Source organism: Aythya fuligula, chromosome 13 (genome assembly GCF_009819795.1).
Source record: "Aythya fuligula isolate bAytFul2 chromosome 13, bAytFul2.pri, whole genome shotgun sequence".
NCBI lineage: Eukaryota > Metazoa > Chordata > Aves > Anseriformes > Anatidae > Aythya > Aythya fuligula.
This window is the reverse complement of record NC_045571.1, coordinates 889,134-916,065: the sequence shown is the minus strand read 5'-3', so window position 1 is coordinate 916,065 and position 26,932 is coordinate 889,134. Positions and strand designations below refer to the sequence as shown.

Here is a 26,932-nt window from a genome sequence, read left to right as displayed (position 1 = left end):
TACACTGCAGAAGGGAAAATTCTGTAGCACATACTGGCGAGGGTTAGGAAAGATGGGAAGTACGAGTTCCAGGGAATCTGGTAAACTCATAGGTGTGCGGTAATGCTGGCACGGGGAAATGCTTGGCGGTACACCCCCATTTTTCAGTACGTTGGTGTGTGGTACACTGCAGAAGGGAAATTTCTGTAGCACATACTGGCGAGGGTTAGGAAAAATGGGAAAATATGAGTTCCAGGGGACAGGGAGATATCCCTGGGGGAGTGCCTACTAATAGTTCTTCCTGAAAAATGATAAGAAATTGGAAACATAATCCCAAAATTAGAGGGATTGTAAAAGAAAAGTAATTAAAAAAAAAAAAAAAAACACAGGTTAAACATTGTGTATCAGTCTGGACAAAAGAATCAATTAAGGAAACAGCAGTATTTTGGCCAAAATACGGGTCTGATGAAAATTCAGGCTTTAAATTTATGTGTAAACAATAAGATTCCTTTTTCAGAGAAGGAGCCAAGTTATGCTCCCTATAATCTTAATATTGAACTGGTGGCAGCAGCAGTCACTCCGGGAAGGGAGACAGGGACTGTAATTAACACTGTCCCTAAAGAAGGATTGTACTCTAGGCTCTGGCAAGAATTAGAACAAGGTAGAAGATATGTTGAGAATTTTGCCTTCCCTGATACTAACAGTACTAACACTAACTGTGTATCCTCTTAGGTGAACTACCCCCTCCTCCTTACCAGCAGAGAGGTTAGGACTTTTTAAGAAGGAGAGGAAGTCTTTATTCAAGGACCCCAACAGCCTAGCTGAACAATTAGACCAGTTCCTACGACCTGATTTATACTCTTGGGGGAGGGAATTATGTCTATAAGTATGTTGTTTACAGGGAAAGAAATGGGAATGATCAGGAGGAGAGCTGCTATACAAGAATGGGAAAGAGCTCATCCTCCAGGACCAGGGGTAATACCGGCAGGGCAGAAATACCCACTTGCCAATCCTGGCTGGAATAATAATAGTGTGCAACACAGAAATTATATGAGAGACTTAGTGTCAGAATGAGAAAGTACTTGGGGATGAGACCTGAGGACCCAGTATCCCAAGGGCTCTTGAAAGTTCATTGTGTGATTAAAGCCTGGCAAAATATGCAGAAAATGCTTCAGAAGGTGGGGGGAATGTAGTGAACAGTCACTGGGGGACCCTCCTGCGGGAGGCCCTGGAGGGGTGTGTCTGGAGGGGAGATAAGAAGGGAAAAAAAAAAAAAAAAAAAAAAAAAAAAAGAAGATCGAAACTAATGGTATTGACAGTGCAGCGGGTAGTGAGGCAGAGGGTTGGAGAAAGATGAAGAAAATCTTCAGGGGGAGTCAGGGCCAGGATGGAAAGGAGAGGAAGAGAGATGAAGGAATGGCAGGCAAAGAGGGCTGCCTGTGTTGTGGCCCGAGTCCTAGCAGAGACAGGCTTTGATAAGATGTTTTAAGTGTGGCCAGGCTGGCCACTTCGAATGGGAATATCTGGAGTGGAAGAAGGAGGAAAGAAGGAAAATGGGATGAAATATGCTATATTGATATGTTGTTTCAGTATCTTGGAGGGAAAAGGTATGGAATTAAGTTGGACCCTGACTGAGCCTTTGGTGCTGGTATTAGAAAAGTACAGGCTGGAAAAAGATAAAGGAAGTGTTAAAAGAGTTGCTGAAGGTGTTAAAGGTGTGGCATGTAATATTTAACAGAGCTGTTTAAAGTTGAATGAGCAGGGAAAGAGGATGTAGGCATTATCTAAGTAACAGTCTAGAAGTTATGGTATATTTGCATATTTGCTGTGGTGTTTGTTCAGTTTTCCAAGCACCGGGGAGGGGGGAACAGCCTGCTCCACCAGGGGCCTCTCCAGCGGCCGCAGGGGGGGCTTCGGCTCCAGTGCCTGGAGCTCCTCCTCCCCCTCCCTTCTGCACTGACTTTGGTGTCTGCGGGGGGGTTTCTCGCTCTCCCAACTGCTGTTGAGCAGCAGGCTTTTGTTTGTTTCTTTGTTTGTTTGTTTTCGTGGATGTGCTCTCACAGAGGCACGGACTGTGTTGCTCATGGCTTGGCTCTGGGCAGCAGTGGGCCCCTTAGGGCCAGATGAAATTGTCCCTTATCTGTCACGGGGAGGCTTCCGGGTTTTTTTTTTCTCACGGGGGCTGCCACTGCAGTTTCCCACCCCCCTGCTCACAGCCCCCGAACCTTGCCATCAAACCTAATACACTGGGGAACAGCTAGGTCATTACTGACCTGTAAAGTATCAGGGATTAAATTAACTAATGAAACCCTAAAAAGTGGGGCTGGGATAACAGTGCCACTTTGGGGGGGATACCAAGCTGAGACTAGGGGATAAAATGATCACTGGGTAATTATTGTATGTACCCAAGGCAAGGACTAATCTGTTGGGAAGGGATTTGATGATTAAATTGGGCATTCAAATAGTAAATTGTTAGACTGGAATAACAGTGTTATTAATGGAGTGCTCTCTGGCCTGAGAGCAAACATACATGTATATTCACCTCTGACTGGAAAGACCCTTAAATGGGGGCGGAAGCAACAATATAGGTGGACAATTTTACCTCAGGGGTTTACAGGGCCACCTATCTATCTGGGTCAGTTTAAATAACAAAAGATTTTGGAGCAATTACAACCTCCCAAGGAGGTATTAATGTTAACAAATATGTGGATCGTTTTCTGTTGTCAGGACAGGAGAAAAGAGTTGTGAAGAAAGCTACTAACAAGCTATTCAACTTTCTGGGAAAGCAGGGCTTGGGAGTATTAAAAAAAAAAAAAAAAAAAAAAGTTACAATATGGCGAAAGAGAAGTCAGGTATTTAAGACATCTAATGTCTGAGGGAAAATGAAGAATAATCCAGAGAGGATTCAGGAATTGTTGAAAATTAAGAAAGAACTAAAAAGTTTTAAAAGAATGATTTTTTTAAGGAATCAGGAGCCATGAAGTCTGAGGAAAACGGATACTCCCTGATGGGAGAGAAATGCTGATAAAGTGATAATGAGGCAAATATTAACTGTTTTACATCAAAAGAGTCATTGGGAGGTGCAAGCAATGTGTGATATTGTGCTAAGAAAGTATGTCTGTGTAGGAATATAGACTTTAGGGAAGCACATATGTAGAGGATGTACCATATGTCAAAAGGTAAATAAAAAGGTGTTCTGTAACCCATCTAGAGGGGGACGGGAGCCAGGGGTTTGACCTTTCCAAAGTATACAGGTAAACTTTACTGAGTTACTTGTTTGTCCTAATTGACCACGTGACTAGATGGGTGTAAGCTTTACTGCAAGGTTTAAAGCAGGCCTTAGAGATTGAGTGGGATTTTCACAGCCCCTGGCACCCCTCCTCTTCTGGGAAGGTGGAGCGAATGAATCAGACATTAAAGAAGCAATTAACTAAACTAGTGTTAGAAACCCAACTTCCTTTGGTAAAATGCTTACTCCTACAGGTTTAAACAGCACAAGAAAGGATATAGGAATTTCACCATATGAGATGCTGTTCAGATTGCCCTATCTGGGCAAGAAGGGATGAGATACCACAATTCAAAATAAGAGAGTTTCCTTAAGAACTGTATTCTGGGGTTGTCTTCTTCTTTGTCATCTCTCAGGACCTGTGGGTTGTTGGCTCAAACCCCACCTTTGGAATTCCCCATTCACCACCATCATCCAGGAAACTGGGTCCTGATTCGGACCTGGAAAGAGTCAACTCCGGCCTGAATGGGAAGGACAATTACTGACCACTGAAACAGCCGTAAGAACTGCGGAAAAAGGTTGGACTCACTATACTCGAGTGAAGGCATCTGTCGACGCTAGTACCTGGGAAGCTGTTCCTACAAAAGACTTGTTGGAAGTTGAAATTGAAGAGAAAAATCTCGTAGTGGACTCTGAGCAGGATAAGAGCTTACAATTGTAAACTAACCTTTTATTTTCACAGGTAACTAACGAGTGTGACTTGTGATTGAGAGAAAGGACAGACCTATAGCGAACTGCAGTGCTCCCAAGGGGGGGTTGTTATAGTAGTAGTGTACATCTTATTTTTGTATCGATAATTATTTGGAAACCTAAGGTTTAAAAATAATGACAGGGAAAAATCGATTACTAATTTTGTTTTTAGTGATTCTAGGCCTCAGAGAAGGCCTTGGTCAATTGGTAACTTGGAAAAGGCATGACCAGATAATAGCAAAAACAGGATACCCCATCAAAATATGGGTGACTGTGACAGAGGGTTATGTACCACAAGCCGTCACGTTTGATGCTTGTGAGGTGTTAGCTTGTGGAGATTTAAATGCCCAATGACAATTGAGCAGAAAGAACAAATAACTGGGAGAGACACAACAGCCAGATTGAGAATAGCTGTATGGAAACAATCCTCTATTGCCATCAGAGAAAGGGAGAAACTCAAGGAGAAAACAGGAGAGTAAACAGGAGGCCCTCTGAAATGTGGCAGTTCAAACATTTGAGATTCAAACAGGGTATGGGGACGTGAATGCCTGGATAGAATGGGTCAAATATACTGTCCAGAGTCTCAATCGTAGCTACTGCTATGCTTGTGCCTCGGGATGACCGATTGCCCAGATAGTGCCCTTCCCATGGGGGTGGACCAAAGACTCCCAAGGGATGCGATGTATGATTGCATTGTACCAAGAAAAGACTGCCTGGGGAAATGAGGCCTGTAAGTCTCTCTTTGCTGTTTCTTGCATGATAACAATATCACAGTTCCCCCTGCATTCTCTACAGCTATAGGTAACCATACAGCTTGCCTCTCACGGCAGGGTGTGAGTGCTACCTGGCATCTTGGAGAATTTGCCTTGTGCTACCAAGGACTTGATGGGAAACTGTTCAAGACTAGAGATCCCCAGGGCAGATCTCTGGTGGTATGGTGGAGGGAAGATCTTACGGTCCACCCTACCATCTAATTGGGAAGGCACTTGTGCACTTGTTCAATCAGCTATACCCTTCACCCTGGCATTTGAAAGAGAAACATCACAAATACCCAGAAGAAGTAAAGGAGGCTTAGGAATATCATTTGATGATAGAGTATACATAGATTCTGTTGGGGTACCTAGAGGAGTTCGGGATGAATATAAAGCCAGAAATTAAATTGCTGCAGGGTTTGAGTTACTGTTCTGGTGGGTAACAATCAATAAAAATGTGGATTGGATTAATTATTTCTATTATAATCAGCAGAGATTCATCAATTATACCAAGGATGCGATGAGAGGAATCGCTGAACAACTAGATGCCATCAGCAAAATGGCTTGGGAAAACAGGATAGCATTAGATATGATGCTTGTGGAGAAGGGTGGTGTATGCGTGATGCTGGGCAACCATTGTACTTTTATCCGTAACAATACTGCCCCGGATGGCACAGTAACAAGAGCATTGCAAGGGCTTACCACCCTTGCCAATGAATTAGCAGAAAATTCGGGAGCAGACACTTCCATCACAGGATGGTTGAAATCTTGGTTTGGTAAATGGAAAGGGATGGTAATGTCCATATTTACATCCTTGATTATAGTAGCAGGAGTTTTGACAGCTATTGGCTGTTGCGTTATCCCCTGTGTAAGGGGACTTGTCCAGCGGTTAATTGAAACCACATTATTGAAACAAATGACCATAGATCCACCACCCTATTCAGATAAAATGATATTAGAGGAAATGGAGAGCAAAGAAAGTGAAGAAGAGGAAGATATTTACCAAATTACACTTAAAATAAACAAATAAATAAAAATAAAAAGAGTTTTTGCAAAAATCAACAGTTTATAAAAAAAAAAGAAAAGGGGGGAATTGTGGGAATAGAAATGTTGTTTTTGCAGAGTTACATTGTTTAGAAGGAGGGAATGTGGTACTGAGATATGCTTACAGTGATAAGAAAGTTTAGCAGGCGACCTTGTAAAATGCAGACAATCAGACTCCTTAGGACAATTAGGTGAAAATCACGGTGTCAAGTCAAGTCAGATAAGTGAAGAAACATTACCACTTCAAGCAGTAAAAATGTCAAAAGAAATTTGAAAGTTAACAGGCCGGCGACTGAAGGCCATGCATTGTTTGTGAAGCATCAGATAGATTGTGAATCTGGATTACCCACTCAGTGGGGAAACAGGGGAGGGTCCTGCCATCAAAAGGTATATAAACTGTGTTTTGGAACTAGTAGATGCGCTCTCTCCTGCTTGTGGGGCGCCCGCCATTGCAATCGCGAATAAATTACTACTTCACTGAGATCCTCGCCTGAGCCTAAGTTATTGGCTATGGAGTGTTTCTCACAATACATAATCATTCCTCATTATGTTTACTTTGCACAGGTCACCCCTTGTCATGTAAATTTTCCAGACTGGAATAGGATAAATAGAATAGAAAATAGAAGCTCTTCCTAAAAGTGAAAATGATTTTCTTCATCTAACCAGATGCCAAAGTAAAAATAAGATCTCTTGTAACCTCCATTTTGGTGTAAATTTGCAGTGTCTGCCACCTCCCCCCCCCTTTCCCATTCACATGCAAGCTCCTACACAATAAGCAAGTTCACTTTGAGGATTCTAAGTACAAGAAGACAAGGTGAAGTCTTCCCTGAGTAAATTCAAATTCAAATAGCATGTTGACACCTTTTTGGTGTTACGATTTTGTCTCTTTCTATCACACCAATAGCACCAGCACAAATGTACGAAGCTCCAGAGGAACAAGAATAATGTGGCAAAATATCACAGGTAGTAGTGGCCTTGCCACAGCCAAACAGGTAATACTTATCCTGCCTTTAATCCCACAGAAATAAACCCATTTCCATCTACAGTAGGAATGGCTCTCCTCATACAAATGGCCAGAACCTCGTAATAGTAACCATAGTGCAAAACCAGTGAAGGTGATTTATTTCTTCACTTAATATTAATGGTATGAGAATCTGGGCACCAGGGATTGTGATGCTGTAAAATATGCAGTAAACAATTATTTCATTTATATGAAGAATGAGTACTATATTAAATTTGAGTTAAATATTAAATGAAGAATGTATTAAATATTAAGATGAAGATTCTACTCACACATTATTTGTTGCAGATAAAAATAACTGCATATATGGTTGAGATTAATTTATCCACCATTTCAGAGACTTCCTGTCCTTCAGGGAATGTCACAAATCCATGTACAGTCTGTATTGCTGGGTTTTGTATTTTTGTGCAGTGTATAGATCTAAGAATCTTACTTGTATGCTGTTGCCATCATTTACATTTTTAACCACACCTCAAAACCATAATCCTACCTTTCTCTATAGCACAGATCATTAGTATATGTCTGTAAAACTTTCTCTAAACAGATTTCAGGTTTACCACAATGTATCTCTTATGGGAGATAATCTCCTAGAAGACACAAATCTCCTAATGGAAGGGACAAAAATGTGCATTGTAGAAGCAAGAACCTGAGATACTTCTGTAGCACTTTAATAAAGTTTTTCCCTCTTTAGCTCTTTTCTGTGTCTTTCTCTCTGTTGCCTTTCTCCTTGATGATTAGTCACTTCAAGAGTGAAATTTTACTTTTAGGCCATCCCCATGTAGGTGATGGTCATGCATATTAGTCCTTGGAGGGTAATTAAAGGCGACATCTGAAGCTGTATTGTACTCCCTTCTCTCTCCAGAAAGCTAAACTTTTTTTTTTTTTTTCCCATAACGAATATGACATTTACTAATTGAAGACTGCTGTAGTAGAGCATGCATTTAAGTCATGCAGAAAAAAGTATATAAGAAATTATTTCAGCAAAATATTACAAACTGCAACATAAATTCTGAGGGCGTGATACTTTCTTCTAATTCCTTTCAGTGTGATAACAAAGTTTTCTGTGAATTTTCTGTGCCCTGTGATGATTTCCCTAAATCCATTTTCCTTGGTATGATTTAACAATACTATCAGATTATCTAATCTGATGGCATAGTTATTATTAAAAGACATATACTGCAAAAGCATCAGACCCTGGAGATGCAGAGATGCAGAGTTTCGCGATCCCTAGTAACTGACATTTGTAATCACAATTGTTTACTCTTTAAGCCAAATAAAATTCATGAAATAACCTTTTCTTTCTATCAAAATCTCTTTGTTTTCATTTGTTGACAGATGAGCACAGTGTTGTATCTCTCAGGACTGCATCTCTCCTCACAAGTCATGTCTTTCAGTACAAAGACCTTCACATAAAAATCAATCAAAACTTAAGCTATCATTCATCGCTTAAAGATATTCTGCTAAATCCAAGATCAGATATAGTGCTTTTTAAAACTACCAAAAAAAATAATAATGTAGTGTATGAAAGAGATAGCCAAAATGGCCAACAGACCTTTGCCCCTAATAATTGCCAAGAGGTTCTCAAGAGGTTCTCAATTTGTTCCTACAGAGAGCTTCTCCAAAGAGATTTATGTGTTGCAAAATTTTTTATTAGTGAATTCTTTGGGTTCTGGAGTGAGATTAAACTGTAAAAATCCAGTTGTTTTCCAGAGGAATTTTTGGAGTTATATATAAAGGGAAGTAAATCAATGAAATATGTTAATCTGCAGCCATGATTTCCACACAATCATTTTAGGAAGGAGTCCATATTTTTATTGTCCCCATAGTTCTAGTATTTTCTTTGAGAAAGATCCTATCTTGAAAGATGTTTAATAATGAAATGCTTTTACATACAAGGTAATTTCACAGAGATTCCAGTATTTTCTTAAGCCTCTGTGAAACTTTAATTTCAAAACTCACATGAAATTTCACAAAGACCTCTAGTCTCACAGAAAACAAACCAAAAGTAAACATGTACAGGAAATGTCAAAGCACAATAAGCTTTTGGTCTTGAATGCCAGAATTCCTTTAATTCAGCACTGGCAAACCAGGGAGTGGTACTCTTCTCATCAGTTGCACCTTCCAGTCCTGCTGGGTCAGTATTTTGTCTTCCTCCCCCTTTCTTGTCTATAATCCTTCTCAGGTCAGCCACTACCAGAAGGTCAGCAACTGTGACATGAAAGGGTTTAAGTTATGTTCTCTGATCTGACATATTTTTGGTGTAATGTTGGACAATTACCTGGGTCTGAAGCTTTTCAATGGACTCTTGCCATCAAAGTTCAATCATATTTTTGATCATAGTGATGCTTTTTGACGTCTTCTCTGGAATTCTGATATTCTTAGCAACACCCCACTTTGAAATTTTTTGAAGAGTGTAATGGTAACTTACTGTAAAATTTTTGAGCAACCTCCCCCAAAGCTCAAATGACCTTTTTTGAAGACAATTATTTTGGTACTGTATTTGGGACTCTGCAACTTGGCTGTTTCTCTACATGGATCTTCCAAAGAAACTTCACTTTATATAAGCTGATAGGAAACATACACAAAGAAAGATCGTTGTATTCTGTATTCTGATATTGTAAACTGCTTCTGATAAATTCTGAAATACTTAACTTTTTTGCATTTCACCTAGTCAAGGGCAAGTCTCATGCATTAGTCAAGGTCCTGTGGAAATATATCCCTTGCTGCTCAAGCACCTGAGAAGAGACATGAGGTTTTGCTAACCTGAGAATGAATATGTAGCGTTGCTATCTCTACTCTGATATTCTAGGCAGCCCATAAGAACAGGAATTTCTGTTAACTGCTCAGGTAGGTAAGTTCTTGGTAACCATGCTTTGCACTGACACAAACACCTCTTTAAAAGACACCAATGTTTCTTAGTCAATTCTTACCACAGAAAAGTTAAGCAAAGAGGTGCATGTGGCTGTGCCACTACAGTCAATTGCCTCTACCTAGCAACATTCATGTTTAGATTTCCTTCAGTCCACAAGGTAACCAGCTCTTATCCCAACATAATAGGGTTCCATCACAATAACATTCTCATGGCCAACTCTGCAGATATTCTCTTTACTCCTGCTACCCCCTTGCCTCTCTGTGGTTGTGGATCCTTTCATTGTAGAGCTACAAGACCAAATTAAATATATCAAATTCAGCACAATCAAAACTGACTTCCAAACTATCCTCCTTAACTAAGTTTCACAACATCTAAAGCCCCTTTCACAAATGCTATTAACAATAGCCATCTTACATTTACTCAGAATTTTTCAAACTCTGCAGGAATCACGAATACTTCAGTCCAGTCATATAGTGTAAAGGCATATCCACATCATTAACAAGCAGCTCATTAGTGGCCTTTAATGCCTCATTTCTGTGACACAAAAATGATATCTATTTATGCCTTTTGGGTCTCTTTTGGGGTTTCTCTAAAATTGTATGATGATAGTTCTTAAGAGTATACTCTGGCAATCACAGACAAACTTGAATGATACTTATTTCTTCTCATATTCTGCAGGGGAAATGAAACTCCCCCAGTCATAGTTGTTCTCAATATAATAGGATGTATATAAGTTTGTGGAAAGAGAAGAAAAAATTAGGTAAACTGAGACACAGAGTTTTCATTTTAAAAATACATAAACTTCTCATTTTCTCTACACCTCTATTCAGCATGTCAAAGCTAAACCTGTGTTAGTCCCCGGAACTGAACAAGAGCCCTTGGAAACAGAATTCTGCTTATATAAACCATTACTGCATGTCAGGATCACTTCAAACCATTATGTGGATATAACCCAGAAGTGTCGCAGTAATTCAGTCCCAATGCTCACATGAGAATCTTTTGGAGGGGGGGTTTGTACTGCAGAACACTGCCTTCAAGCAGACTGAAAAACACTGAATAGTAGCCATTCTTTTTTTTCCCTTTTCAGCATTTCTTTTCCATTTTAAATGTCCTATGAAATTAAGGGAAAAAAAAATCAGTGCAACCTTCTCTAGGAAAGACAATGTTACTTTTTCTTATATTTTTTACTGTAAATTGAATTTTACTGTGACTAGAATTGCATTCAATTTGCTCTTTTCAATGCTTTGAAGGAGTTTGAAAGGTTTATTCTGCTTTGCTATAATCAGCACTCTGCAGTACTGCCTGTAAAACTTGGTGCAAAAATTGTGAACCAAAAGAGATTACAAAGAGTTAATTTATTTTTACTAGGCTTAGCCTATGCAGCAGAGGAAGTCTTTTTACTCGTATGACGTAATAAAGTCGCAGCAGTATTTTTCCTTTCCGATCCTTTACATGCATCTCCCCAGGATAAAAGATACTCAAGGTATTTTTAAAGGTATATTCATATTTCATATTATTTTATTCATTACATATTTTGGAGGATTGAGTTTTTAATAGTACATACTCCACTATTCCTATGCATGCACATCCATGGTCTCACACACATAAATTTGATATAGTAGTATCAACTTTTTTAAAGCTTGGGAACATTAATTTCCTCTAAAATTGTTATGTTGTTTTCCATCTTACTGGTTGAATACTATGGCATGTTGACATTTCAGGCTTAGTTGATGATTTATAGGGCCTGATTCTTTATAAATTTACCCCAGGCTAGCCCTGGTAGTTTTAATTTACTCCAGGGAGGCTAATGGCATTGCTCTGGTGTGAAGGTGGGATAAGAGAAAGGAATTGCATTTGAAAGCAATTATAAGCAGCGAGTGATTTGCACTGGGATGTTACTTTGCTGTATTAGGGCCTGATCTAAATCCATCTGTAGTCCAGAGCAGAGGCACTGCAGCTCTGGATCACGCCTAGGGACCTCATATTAGCGACATCCCCACTAGGCTGTAGCTATCAGTTACTTGTATCATATACCACACCGCCAACCTCTGGGCTAAAAAAGAAAGTCCCACTCTGGAAATTGGAGCTGCAGCACCTCGGTGCTCTGTGAAGTGCATTTGGGAACATCTTGATTCATGAGGAGCCCTGAGAAGCACCAGTGGTCCTCTTCCTCCCCCAGACAGGGTGATTCATAACACACTGAGGCCATTAATCCTGACTTCGTCAGCTGGGGAAAAAAAGACATACACTTTTGTGTGGCTGTTCTTTTACTGAGTTAGGACTTTGCTTGTAAATGAACTTATGAGACACCAGGACTATCACGCTGTCTCTGGTGATGTACAATGCCTGTTTGCACAGTGGTATTATGCTATTACTATTAATTTTGATGGTGTGTTTCCTTCCTCTCCCTGCAGTTGGTTCATCTGAATTGTTGCAAAGATGGTTGCCTTGGAAACTAATTAAGGAAAGCCTTTGGTTAGAAGCAGAATTTCAAGCATTAAACTATTTGAGAGACAGATGCAGAAATTAAGGTAATGTCTGCCAAGATGAAAGGGTTTATCCTTTATACAGAGAATAAAGAACTACATTAAATGCCAGGACTGAAATAAAGCAACTTGTGTACAACACTGATTTTTTAAAACCTGGACTAGACATGTGAGCAAGCAATTTTAAAATAAGACGGTGGATTACAAGAGGTGAAAAAAGATTCCCAGAGCTGCTAGGGATGGCAAGATGCTTAAATACAGTGCAACAAAAAAATGAGATCACATGTCAAGCAAGTTCTAGCAAGCTCTCCCTTTCCCCACAAATATTCTGCATTTTCCAAAGATTTCTTGTGAATGTTGTTTTTTGGAAAGTATCTGTGGAGGTAGTGAAAAACCAACTCCTGTCCCTACAGTCCAGGTATCGCATGGGAAGCATCAATGCATACCTTTCCTTCCAGAGTACATCAAACTTGGGAGTGAGAGGCTATCTCCAAAGGGCCCTCAGGCTTGGCTTTTCTGCTGAGACTGTCAGCAAGGGTAACAATTAGTGCCAAGCTCAGAAACAGCTCCTATGATGTGGACACAGGCTAATTAATGAGTGGGACCCTCTGAGGGCTTTGTGAAGGCAAACAGAAATGCACAAATTCTGTGTGCTGAAAAGCTGCAGAGGAAGGCAAACTCTGCAGCAAAATGTGCTTTTAGTTACCTGTTATCTGAAATTCAAAGCAAAGACAGTCTATCTCTGAGTGCAATGGTACCAATTTAAACATTGTCTCCGGGATAATGTTTGGCTCTATACTTGCAGCTGTGTAACTGAGAAAATATTGTGGATCACTGTACATTTAAAGGTAATGCAGAGGTTGCCTTATAAATATGCCTCTAACTTCATAAAGGCATACTGCAAATGTGGTGATAAAAATACGTAAAATATCAAAAGCAGATGCATGTGTGTGCATTGGTGTGTGTGTTTATATCCCATGAATTATCATAAAACATAAAATGAGTAATTGCTACTATTGCAGAAAATTAAAAACTCTAACGGTGACTTCAGGTTCATACGCCTCTGGCATAAGAAACCAGATTTGCTTAGCATCAGTCTTCCGCATGCTGCAGTGTGTGCATTTATGGTGGGACATTTCATATTAATTAGTATTATTACTGATCAACTACATTTAAAATCGTGCTTTAACGCATCTTGAACATTTTTAAAATGTGTGCGCCATTACCTCAGTCATTCTGTGGGATGACTAATACTCAAACTGTTAAATTCCTGTCATTTGGAATCTGCCTTGCATTATGAAGCCTTGATGACAGCTTGGGAGAGGCATTACTATTTACAAGCTAGAAATTCTATCCCCAGCTACACATGAAATGTGCTATACATGGGGCAGATTAAGCCAAGATGTTGCTTCTCCCTGCTTTAGCAATCCATCTCTGGCTCTTTATTAGTTTTATAGCTGATAGCAGTAGGCCCTTCAGGCAGATACAGCTGTCAGTTTTGACATATGCCCATTTTTTACTTACCTTTTGCGAGCTTCAGTCCTGAGGGTAACTGACTCAAGTAATTCCCCTTTCCTCCCCACATGCCCATACAAACCTGAAGATGTGAGGGGAAAGAAGTGACCTGTCATTCTGCTTTAGATCCTGGTTTCAACAATACTCATGGGCACCTAATGAAGAAATGCCCTAAATTTTAAGTTTCTAGTTCACTGGAAACATAAAAATGAACTGTACCACTTTCTGAGTGACATTACACAACATTGTACATATTGGATATTCTCTCCTTCAAGTGTCCCACTGTGTTTATAGGCAGTTATCGTTGCTGTTTTTTACGTCTGTTGGTGCAACGAAACGCTGCTGTTTTGTATTTACACCCCAAATGGGAAAGCTCTTGTGCAGTGAAACAACTCGTCTGAGATCTGAACCACTCTGCAGACGGATGCAGCAGTGGCTGCACTGAAAACCTGCAGAGCATCTTAATCTCGAAATCTCAGACTCAAAGGTCAAGCCATAGTCAGTACTTGCACTGGACAGAGTTCAGTCAATCAGATTACCCTTAATCTTATGGATGTTTTACTTCAAGTCTCCTTCAGCGGTTTGCCTGTCATTGTAAAATTTTGGGGACTGCATTCTCTACTACAATATTACTTCTGCTTTGTGAGATGCCTCCACTCAGTAGAGATTGCCTTGGAGTCTAGTCTATATAACTATGTTTAGAGATAGTGTCATTTTGATAAAAGCATGCAGTCTCTGGAATAATCAGGTCTTTTGTAAAGTTTCACCATTTTGATCCTGAAAGGAGTTTCTTCCTCCTTATTTTCCCTCGGGAGTTTTACTTCTAAATGGATACAAAGCCACTCTAGTCTGAAATACAGTTTGTTATCTTGGGAATAAGAAAAACCCATTTCTTAACTCAAAAACATGTCTCTAAATACATGGTTGAACAAGCTAAAGCTTACTGTTAGTTCTCAGAAGAAAATGTTCTGTTTATGAGGACAAAATTTTATATCTATCTGTGAAGGAATACTGGAATATTTTAGCATCAAGGGACAAGAAGTGTGAGGAGCTTATGAATTTTGCATGTTGCTATCTGTATGCTTGAGAGGCCACTAGATGATTAAATTGAATATAGTTTTGTTGTGCAAGGAGGGATATGGATCCACATGGTTATAGAACTATAGGGAAAAAAAAGAAACAGATTGTAACCAAGAGGATGACTATTAATCTCTCTGCTTCCTCTTACTCTGCAGCTGAGGAGACAGGGCCAGAGGTGATTTGGGCATCCACCTTTAGGACACAATATGGGGTCATGCACAAGGTTCTCTGGATGTGGAGTGAAACCAGACGTGCTGCAGAGGGAAATCTGGCACAAAAAAAGGTTACCCAGGAAGAGCAGGAGCTGAGGTGTCCTCTTTCTCCTCCCTTACATTTACATACCAGGGAGATCCAGGAGAGAGACATCCTTTCCTGGGTACCAGCCAGCCCTGAGAAGAGAAGCACCTCGTATGATAGGTATCAGCTTTTAGAAATATAAGGACATATAGATGTGCCAGATGCTAAAGGTATACGGAAGATTGAAGGTCACTGTCTCATGTAACTGCACGTCACTGGAGGAAGGTACAAAGTATTCCAAGCAGGACCTGAAGTCCCAGAAGAAAATCCTCAAATAGGTAATTGGCTTTAGATAAACTTACACCTTTGGAAGAGCCATGCATCCTAGTTTGAGCTGGTTGAAGAAAGCATCAAAGGAAGAGAACTGTACAAACTGACCAGCCTAACACAGAAAAAGAGGTCATTCTTATTTAATCTGAGCACTAACACGAAGCCATGATATGTAGTTTCTGGAGCAGAGAACTGACGAGCTTGCCGAATGGCCTGGCCAGGAGCCCAAAAGTCTAATAGTGAGCTCAGCATGTGCGCAGACTGTTTAGTGCCTTCCAGACTGTTTATTTCTGCTGTTACTTTTGCTCTTTAGTAAGTCCTATTTATGCTTCTCAAGTCCAGGTTCTCTGACAAGTGCTGCTGCTGTCCCTGATGGAAAGAAATGGTTAAACCTATGCCAGCTCAGTGGGAAGAATTTGTCCTCCCATGCTTTGCCATCACAGGCAGGGAGGCCTGGCTTCCCCTTGCCCTCACTGGTAGAAAGCTTCAAGGCTACCTGCAGCTGTGCAGTCAGCATGCTGTTAACGTGTGCAGATGGTACTGCCTCTTAGCTGAGCAGACTTTCTAGACTCCATACAAAGCACTGATTTGACTTTCTAGACTGCCATGAAGCACGAGATTTGAAATATGCAAATCCAGTGTTATCTTTCCCCTCGATGGTATGCTATCAGCAAACACAGTTGGCTATAAAGAAGACAACTCACCACTCCCTTGAGCAAACTAGCTGGCTGGATTTAAGTACTGCACATGCTTGTGAATTCTTTTAGCTACCTTATGAGAAGATAACAAGGCAAGCAGAGGCGAGGGAGAAGGAAAAGCCTAAAACCAATAATTGTTCAGCTATCGGCCTGGGGTCCACTAGCACTGACTTTCCCTGCAGAAACTCATGTCACTGCTCTACGGTCTCAGATTAATAAAAATATCTCTGGAAACTGTTGCCAGAAGGTATTTTTAGCATAAGAAGCATCAGCTTGGGATCTGCTTGGACAATTCTTTGAAGTGAATGGTCCCAGTGAAATAAATAGGAAAATACTCCAATGAAAGTGCTGCATAACTGGAATCCTCTTGTATGACTGCTAACAAGACAGGATTACTACTAGAGTATTTATCTCAGAAGCTACGTTTGATTTGCTTTACTACCTAGTTTGTTTCCTAAAGAAAAAGTTGTAAATCCATTTTTGGTACTGCAAATTCAAACAATTGTGTTCATGAGGTACCTTCAATTAAATTAAGTAGAAATAATCCTATTACAATTGTAAGGCAACATACATGACATAGAGTTTGTGTGTGAAAATGTCTTATGGATTTGGTTGAAAAGCAATGGACTGATTATATTTAACTGCTTGGCTAAAACTGGTTGAGTCATAAAATCCAACTGCAAGAAAATTTTAAGATCTTTCAGAAATATTTGAGACAATTTAGGACAAAGATTTCATGAAAACTAATTTCAAAAGATGCACATCAGTGATACACCTTAAGGCTTGATTGGAACTGAATACCTTGAGAAAAAACCTCAGTGAATAAATAAATCTTTTCCATTTTCTAGGCTTTGTTTATGGCAGCGAGGTCAGTTGCTACTAGTTTACCATACAACATTTCTAAAAGACATGCTAAAGCTTTATGAAATTTAACTGCTACTTTTGATCTGCTCTACATGTATACCTTAAACCCACAACTAAATTTATGAAGTGGCAATAATCAGAGAGCCTTTCAGTCTTAATATGAGCAAATCCCTGCATGCTAATGAATAAACAATCTGCATGGACTTGGTTCTATACCAACCCCACCTTTGCTTCAAGCCAGGCGGCAGGGACCTGTCCTGCTTCTGCTCCCTGGGATGTGTCTGTATCTCTGTTATGATACGATCTCTTCCAGCACATTGCACAGCACAGACAGTGATGCAGGCATGTTGGGGGCACCCTGTCATGGTTGGGGTATGGCCATTCCTCTGAGGCAAATCAAACACTTAGAAGGCTGTGCAATAGCAAACCAGTCACCCCAAACTCAGTCCTCCCCAGTAAAGGTGTTTGAACTGCATCACCCACAATTTAAGCCTGTCAACAGTAATACCAGTGAAGACGGAAGGGATTAATGTCCCACAGAGTGCCAATAAACAGTTTGTACTACCAGCTGAATTTTTCATTAGCAGTATTTCCATTTGAGAATTCTTCAGCATGATTGAAACTACTTCACTGGCTTTTTATTTCCTGTCTCATGTTCCACTTAACAAACCACACCTGTCTTGTAATCCCTGCTGCAAATAATGTTGCTCTGGCAGTTGAGGTTTTAGGATCTTAACCTACTTAAAAATAATTCATTATTAACATTTTGCAAAAAATATCACAGAGACATTTCCTTGTAGGTTACATGTAAGTGCTGCAACCAGCTATGAGCATCGGTGAAGAATTTTAATTTTACTAGGTAACTGGCCAAGCACTGGAACTCAAATCTCAATGAACATTCAATTAATTTCTAGAAATAGATGCTTCTCAAAACACAAAGGAAATCTGTTATATAGAGACCACAATGCCTGAAAAACTTAAAAATGTACCTGTTCCAAAATGGTGTTTATTCTGTCTACTTCACAGTCAATTAAGTATCTTTTTTCTTGTCGCCTGTCCATCTCCTCTATAATTCTTCTGAATTCTTGAACATCCTTTATGCTTCCTACAGATCTGGCTGTCACTTGCCAGTTGTTCTGAACTGCTGCTTCCATAATTGCCTGGAGAATGGAAAATCCTGTAGGGGAAGAGACAGTGCAGCCATTTAAAAACAGAACAAATATAAGAACTACTTTGGATGTTTGACAAAGGGTTCACAAAAAATTATTCCATCTAAAGAGACACAGACTAACTAATAGCCTACAATTGCTTCATTACTTGAGAAAGCAACAGTGTGTCTTATTTCTGCTATGCCACTGCCAAAGTCACTGATTCAGCAGAATTGTTCATCAGTATATTACTGTGAGGCATATCAAAATCTGTCCAATATATCATATTATGACCCTCTCAGGGATGTTTATGGTCATGCTGGGGTCCATGCCAGCTGAGAATAGGAGCCTGCAGCCATTACTTGGGCAAAAGTCCATCAGTTTCAAGAGCCAGACAGAAGGGGTAATTTGCCTGTGCAGACTGCAGCAATGGGTCATTAACTGGCAAAGATCCAAGTACTGCGTAAGAATGCCAATTAAGTCATTGTACTGGTTATTGGAGCCCTGAATCACAGGAGAATATTTTACTGATGTTCAATTTGATTTCAAAAAATGTTTTTAAATACATAGTGTAGCAGTATTAACTACACTTTCGATGCTTACATTGAGGTAACACCAATTCATTTAGCACCTGAAACAGAGGAGAGAAGCAGCATGGACTCACCAAAGCTTGCACTGTGAGGAATTATACCAGCAACAGCATTTCATTTCTTGTGAACAGCTGTGCCTGGGCTGCAGATAGAACTCAAGTAAAGTCCCCAAGTGAAAGATGGTGAAACTGGGAACTGGGAACAGTAACCTTCAAGTCATTCTATGTATGAGAATTTGGTGAATTACCTGTTTTGATTCAGGGAGATTCAATTTTTTGCATCATTCTAATTGTTTCAGATCTGGGTGGATGCCAGTAAACAAGAGAGTCCATCTACCTCAAATCGATAAAGTTCTTTCTGATGTGGTTTATTTGTACAGAAGCATCCATGTGAGCTATGTTTCTGTTCAGATAATTTATATGCAGAACTTTCAGTCCAATCATTTAGTCATACTGTAAATTTCTCCAGCCAGGCTTGAGAAGCTAAGAATGACTTTACACCTACAAACACATTCATAAATATACATGCTCAACAGATCAATTCACTGTGCTCTGCAATAAATAGTTCCCTGTGCTCCCAAAACAGAAAAGACTTTGAGCTCCACAAAAACAAAACATTCCCTGTTTTAAATTGTACAAATTGCTATCCTGAACTCAGGTGTCATTGTAGGGCTACAGTGCTAAATTTGTCGTGACTGTCTGAAGACAGGAGTCACATCATTATGGATACAAACAAGTAAAGAGGGTGATTTTCTAGACTGCAGTTAGATTATTATAATTTACTATGTGACTTCCTTAAGTCTCACTCAAATTTCCTCACTTTCCCAGTGCAGCCTCCTTGATTCTTAATGTGTTTCCTTGTATGAATGTGTTTTACTATCCCATGAAAGGTGGTGACAATACTTAGGCTGGTTGAGAATTCTTTCTGGCATCTTCTTTCCCCTGAGACTACTAAAAGGGAGGCATTTACATATGTATAGTACAATGAACTCAGTCTTCCTTAACATCATATTCTACAAAGATGGCTGTGATGTCTCTGACAGCATTATGATTCCATTACATGTAGGAGGAAGATCTAAGCCTAAGATATTTGGTTGGCTACAAATGAGGAATTTTGATGTGGGAGCATAAATACTACTAATGGGGAATTACAAATACTTTGAGTATAAAGATATGTTTTTGAAAAGAAGTCATTCCAGTAAGCAATGTATATTTACAACTTTGTTTCATCATTCATGTGATGTGTAAGTATGTGTCATGGTAAGTCTATTTTTTACACTCAGAATTGAATAAAATGGTTCAAAGGATTATAAAAACATGACAAAGAAAATCAATAGTTCTGTTTTTCACTAGTAACATACAAAATTATGAATTGTCTAAAGGAAATAAATGAAAATGAACATGCTGGAGTGCAGGTGCCATTGACTGACTGCTATGTACCTTGAGTTCAGTTAACATTTTTGAGTCAGAGCTCATTTTGTCAAGCCTTGTATATCTCTGAAGAAAAGCAGGCAATTTTCCTAATTTTCACACACACACACACACACACAGAATTTCTAGGTTGGAAGACCTCAAGATCATTGAGTCCAACCTCCGACCTAACACTAACAAGTCCTCCACTAAACCACATCACTAAGCTCTACATCTAAACGTCTTTTGAAGACCTCCAGGGATGGTGACTCCACCACTTCCCTGGGCAGCCCGTTCCAATGCCTAATAACCCTTTCAGTAAAGAAGTTCTTCCTAACATCCAACCTAAAACTCCCCTGGCGCAACTTAAGCCCATTCCTCCTCGTCCTGTCACCAGGCACGTGTGTGTTTGTGGAGTGGGGTGGTTTTGCACAAGTGTATTAGTCACTGGTTAACATTTCAAGAAAGAGAAGAGCAAGGTTACTCAGCAGCATTTCTCTGCATGAAAATACAACCATACAAGTCTTAGTGATAAAACCAGTTCTGGAGCTTCATCATTTCTGCCTTCTCTACCTCCTGTTCTTCCTTGTCACATGAAATCTTTATAGCCACAGTCCCCTTTATCCTCGTCAGTTCTTGAAATCTCCCTTGTGGTCACCGTCTGTACTTTGTCAACTAGCTTTTCATGGGACTTCTTCCTCTAGGAAGGCCAGTCCTTTGATACCGCCCAAAGCCCATTCCTCTTTCTTTTCAAAAACACTGTCCACACTTCCTGCTTTCAGAGAGGCAACCAAGTTGTTTCTTCACTAGTGCATGTTCCCAGTTCCCAGGCTCTGATCTCTCTCTATGCTGCTTGCCTTCGGCACCATTTACTACATTTTACATTGCTACCTATTACATAGTATTTCTGTAAACAACACATTCCAGGCTCCAGCTGTACTTTACCATTAAGAGTGCTGTTACATAAGCTGCGTGATTGTATAAATAAAAGGCCCATTTTATCTTCAGATGTGAATTTCTCTCACTCTTTAACACAACAATGCGATCTGTGCCTGTTCTCAGGCACTGCTTTGGTAAATAGAGGGGAAATCGTACTCCCTGTTTTGTGACCAGACCTGTGCAATGAACTTTTCCATTTTCTGCCCTCCGGTAAGAACACTGTGTGACTGCTTCTCAAGAGATGCTTGCCCTGAGCACCTTGGAGGTGCTGAACTCTCATGAGTGCCTCTCATCTCATTCACCCTACAGGAAACCAGCCAGCTACTGAACTATCTCTGTTCTGTAGTTTTTTTCTATGGTCTGCATCAGATCTATCCAAAAAGGCTAAAGGACCAATAATGCATGGCCAGCAAAGAAGCCATGCAGGAAAGGTTTTTGTTAATATTGTCGCTGGCTTATACTAATTCTAATGCTAAATTCTAATACTAATTCAAATGCTAAAGCCAGAAAATATCAGGTAAGGCAAGAAAAACTGACTTCCTTCTAGGCAATGACAGCATCTAAACAGGCTCATGACACCATTACTAAAATTCAGTGATTGTTCATTCTGCAGACATTAATATAAACACAGACAAGATGAAAAACTCATTCAGACTCCAGCCTGATCCTTCAAACTCTTTTTTCCTCAGTCAGACCTTGGATGTGCAAAAGAAACAGGATGGAAGACATATTTCTCTGGAAGAGCTGTTTTTGATGCTACCTTTTCTGATGGAACCACATCCCTTTGCTGCACTACATTATTAATGTGTTGGTATTACTGATTTACAGTTATGTCTGGTCACTTGATGGCAATGTCCATACTTGCCAGGTCAGATAAAAGACCCACATTATATTCTGGTTCCTTCTAGCCATGTAGTGAGGAGTGGTTCTACCTGTGATTGTCAAATGCAATCACACAAGCCAATCTGATCTGCACCTACTAAATGCACAGGCAATCCTGGTCTTAATATTCAAGTGTGTCATTGTCTGGCTTATTCTTAAAAGAGCGATGATTTAAAAAAGCTAGCCTTCATCTAAACAGTCCACAAAATGATGGGCTGGAGGCAACTATAGCAATAAAACTATAACAAAAACAAGTGCCCAGCTCACCACTTAGTGAACTGGAGCAAGTATTTTGATTTTTGCTGACTGAGGCTTGCAAAAGAGGGAAAATATTTAATATTAATTTCCCTCAAAACATGGAAAATATCATTTGTTGCAATGCTGTATCTGTGCATTAAACATCCCAGACAGAATTACACTCTTGGCAGTCCTCACTGCAGCTGAACTGAGACGCTCATACATCCAGTATATTCACACTTCTGCCAGAGAACAAAAGCCTGTATCTTTGTCTTTCACATCATTCCTCTGATACAAGGATGTCTCAACTGACCCGACTAAAACAGGCAAAGAGGACATTTTAGTCCTTTTCATCTGTCTTTGAAGCTCATAAAACTTTTCCCACATCTACATAAGCAAAATTCATCTGAGCAATTTGCTCAGCCAGATGAAATTCTACATATATAATCAGTAAACTTATTTAAATAACAGCAGTCATTAATGTTTCATGAGCAAATGACCACACTGGAATGTCTGCAGCATCACGTGAGCTCTCACAAGTGACACCAAAGCACTTACTGAGAAAAAATTAGGAGTGATGTAAATAATTTCGTTTCTGAATGTTCCAGGTAAGATCTCGGACCTTAAACTCCTACTACAAATGAAAGAATCTTCGCTTGCAGTCCCTCTTTCTTTTGCCTTGCTGAGTACTGAAGATCTTAAACGGGTATCTTCCTGGAAGGCAGCACGTTTGTGCCAGCTGAATGAACATCAGTGCTGATACAAATACTTGTGTTTTCAATCTGTGACATGATCCAAAGAACTAAGATTCTGGTTCATGAATGAACTTTGGGGATTTAGGTATGGACTCACATTTGACAAGGGCACAACGAACTCACCAGGAAGGAGGTCATCAAGGCAAGTGCTTCTCCAAGCAAACACAAATGCTGTGATCCCAGCTTACATTAAAGTGTACCAGAGGTCTGAAAGCGGAGATACACTTACATATTCTGTGTGTTTGGCACTTGGCCTAGCACTCATTTAACAGCAAACAGCTCAACATATTATGTATGATTAAAAAGAATCTACTCAACCCAAAACACACGCCATCATTCAAAATCCAAACATGTCAGTTAGGTAAGTATCCTTTGCCTAACTTGTGTCCATGTAATGATTTTACAGTGGTGGAAGAAGCAATGAACAAGCTACTAAAATTGGTCACCAGGAAGAGACGTAGCAAATGAGTAGTACACTGGAGTGCTCCCTTGTCCAACAGGTGCGAGTTCTAATCATTAAATAAAAGTTGAATAAACACATTCCATCTGTTTTTGATCTGATCACCTCTATCTGGCAAGCAACATGTGATGTGTTGCACTTTGATATTCTGGTATCAGACAACCTTCTAGACCCAGTTGCAAACACACACTATTGTTGTTTTTTTCTTCTGCTTTTCCTATTTGGTAAACCTCTAATCTACCCTGTACACATATATTACTGCAAACTGTCATCCATAAACACAGAAAACTATACAAACAGACATGTCAGCTTGGTTGTGTGAATGTGAACTTGCCCGGCTCTAAAGGAGAATTTACAGGAACCATCTGGTCTGCATTTGTTCAGGATTGGATGTAGCTAAATACGTAGGAATTCAGACCTGCTGAATGCAAGAAAAAGCCTTTTGTTTTTTAAATAAAAAGAAAAAAATTCTGAATGCTTTTCACCTTGATCCATTCTTCTATAACACTGTTGTATCTAATTCACCCCACATTTTACTCAAGTTTTAGGTCAGTGCAACTCAGTGTTTTTGAATGCAGCTGTGGTATTGTAAAATGAGAGTAATGCAGTAAGGAACCAAAGAGCACAATAACCAAGGTCAGACATAAAGATGCCATAAACAATGCTGTCACTTCTGTAAGAGAACTTTTACATATGACTTTCACAATGATGTTGGCAGGTCTCCTAGCGTATGACAGATAGGTATACCTCAATACAATAATATGATCCAAAGTTTATCGAAACAGCTGTGTTCTAGTTTTAGCCTTACTATGCCAATCTTTATTTCAATTTTTCCAAATGAAGAATAATATTTGAGCTATTATAGTCTCCTGGATGCAGATGGGTAACAGAAAACAGATGAAATAGAGACATTTTAAAACAAGACTATGTTCTGCTTGAGGAAAATATAACAGGTAAACATTTGTGCAGAGAAGACAGAAGAACTAGCACAGAAGATCAAAGAAAAAAATGTATTTTGAGAAGTGACAGAAGGTGAAGAGTGATTTGTTGTTTAGTGGGCATAGGCTGTAGGGTATCATTTGTGTACTTATTATTAAGAACTTTTGATGCTGATGCTATCAGAAGGCTGACAGAGGTAGTGGTGAGGGCATGCTGTCACGAGAGGAGGTGTGGGCCTAGGGATAGGGAAGGAAAGCCCTCCAAAAAGGAAAACTGTTTTTATAAAATGCAAATGGTGAAATGGTAAAACTACATTAACATTAAAAATAATTAACTTCCAAATTTCAGGAAATCTTCATACAAATAATTACACTGCTTAAATACAGAGTGATTTCATTTGCCAAGTTCTACACTGAATCCAGGGCTTTCAGGTCTCTCTCCAGCAGACCTGAAAGCCTGAAACTATGAAGCAAGCACAACACTGTCATAAATACCGTGGGATTCAAAACTTGGAGTTTAACTCCAATGATATCCCTGTCCAACACCAATTTCCCTGAGTGCTCTGAATTGTCCAGAAATGACATACTCCAACTGACATCAGCAAATTCAGAATAAACCATTTGTTTTGGACCGTCCAGCATCCTACTGGTGTCAGGAAACCAACAACATGTATCATAGCCTTGTCTAAATGCAGCCTTCTGTAGTGGCTCCACTCATTCTGTTCACCTGTGACCACTTCTATCCCTTGATCATACTGTTTTGGAGCCTCGTTTACTGCCTCTAAAGGGAGTGAGCTGGAATGTGTCCACACCATGCTCTGAGGCCTGCAGAGTAGCCTTCAGATGAAAAGCCTTTGAATGATGTAATCAGAATAGAAGTTCTTCGGGGCAAAAATGGAGAAATCAAGATATTACCACCACTTCTTTCAGACAACTAAAGCTGGGTTCTGTCATTACTCCCATCCATTGGTTACTGAAGAAACCAGATCTGGCCACCCTGGACAGAACCTCAGCCATAATCCTCTTGATGTCAGATGCCATCAAGTTGACCAAAGTCAGGCCCAAGTGAGGTGCTTTGGCCGTGGTCTGTCCTTAACTCCAGGCACATTTGGATGACAACCTTTTAGGTTTTCTTTCTAGTTGTGAGAGAGAGACCGTGCAGAAGCAGTGCCATTTTTCTATGTTTGTAACACAGAAAATCAGTGGAAGATAACACAGACATGAAACTGTAAGGCATCATTTTGTAGGAATCACTCACAACCTGTACCTGCAATTGAGAAACTAAAAGAGAACAAAAATCCCAATGTGTTGACTAGCACTCAACTGATGAGGCTAATTACTGCACTTAAAAAATACATACCTAATTGTGTTTACATATTTATCTCAGCAAAAAGACTCTAATTAGGAGTCATAGTTAGCAATTACCAGGCTGGAAAAGAAAACCTAACTTGTCTGCAAGACAACCGAAGTACACTCCATGTAAAGCCAGTTCTCAAAGGGAAAGCTTAAAAAAGCCAAAATCTGAGCATGTGAAGATATTACAAGACACATACATGGTGAATCCAACTCAGTTTCTGATGACAATAGTGACTTTGAGGGGATATATTTGGCTTATTTTATCACTTGGAGAAAACGGGAAATGAAAAGCTACAATAAAGCAACAGCAGGCTGCTGCTCGGTGATGAGCCAAGCTGTCGAACTACCTTTCTCAAGGCTTGACTGGCTGATCTGAGTGGGGTGGTGTGATGAACACTGATTTTACTTAGGAAACAAAAGGTCTGCTCCTGTACACAATGTACACAATACTGACCTTCCCATTGGCATTGATACAGCTACGTGGATTTCCTTCCTCTCTTCAATAAACCTGCAGAACTCCTGATCTATCAGTGCCTCATTGACACATTTTAGCCTAGCTTCATTATTTCAGAAGCACAGGGCATGGATATTTATCTCCCACAGAGTCTATACTTAACACAAAGCAGTGCATATCATGGGAGATATCTTTATATCATTCAGTTTCAGAAAAAGTCTTAAAAATTTATTAATAATGTTAATATTAAATACATCTCTAAACTCTGCAAATTAACAGTTTTACTATCAACACTCCCATATGAAATAGACAAATAATAAATTTCATGAAGAATGAAAAATTATTTGTCCTGTACCATAAAGAGAATTAGTAATAGGGCCAAAATTCAAATTCATGTTCTCCTGATTCATTTATCTAGGATTTATTTTTATGTCAAACGATAACATAGTTGAACATATACATTTAAAGATTCTTATACTGCCTACAAACACAGTAGCCAGTGAAATTACATAGTAAAACCATCATTATGTTATATCAGAATCATTTTGTATCTGATGTTATTTGCTAGAATAAATGGAAAGCTACCTAGCCTCTGCTGAACTGGGATACTGATGGAAAGAGTTGTTTATCATTCAGGGTAAAGTTGCACAATTTTGGCACATCTACAGATAAACTTAAAAGGAAAATATTGTGTGAAATTATCATTTGGGAAAGGAAAATAAAAATGAATTCGTTTTTAATCTTCAATAACTTCTTTAGCCAAAACAGAATATTAGTGCACTTATTCTGATATATTAGAATAGGGAAACTTATCTACTTGTTAACAGCAGAGGATTTGGAAAATAGTTAAAACTTGGCTTCACTTATTCCTGCATTAATCTAAAGAGCTAAAAATGTATTTTCAATGTAT

At 39.5% G+C, this 26,932-nt stretch overlaps 1 protein-coding gene across 8 annotated transcripts in view; it reads right to left on the bottom strand.

Moving 5' to 3' along the window:
- GRIA3 (glutamate ionotropic receptor AMPA type subunit 3) overlaps positions 1-26,932 on the bottom strand; it is a 158,449-nt gene that overhangs the window by 68,201 nt on the left and 63,316 nt on the right. For all 8 annotated transcript variants that reach the window (XM_032196007.1, XM_032196006.1, XM_032196005.1 and 5 more), the window contains exon 4: positions 17,844-18,031. In XM_032196007.1, coding sequence (XP_032051898.1) covers positions 17,844-18,031 — 188 coding nt within the window. The remainder of the gene's footprint in view (positions 1-17,843; positions 18,032-26,932) is intronic.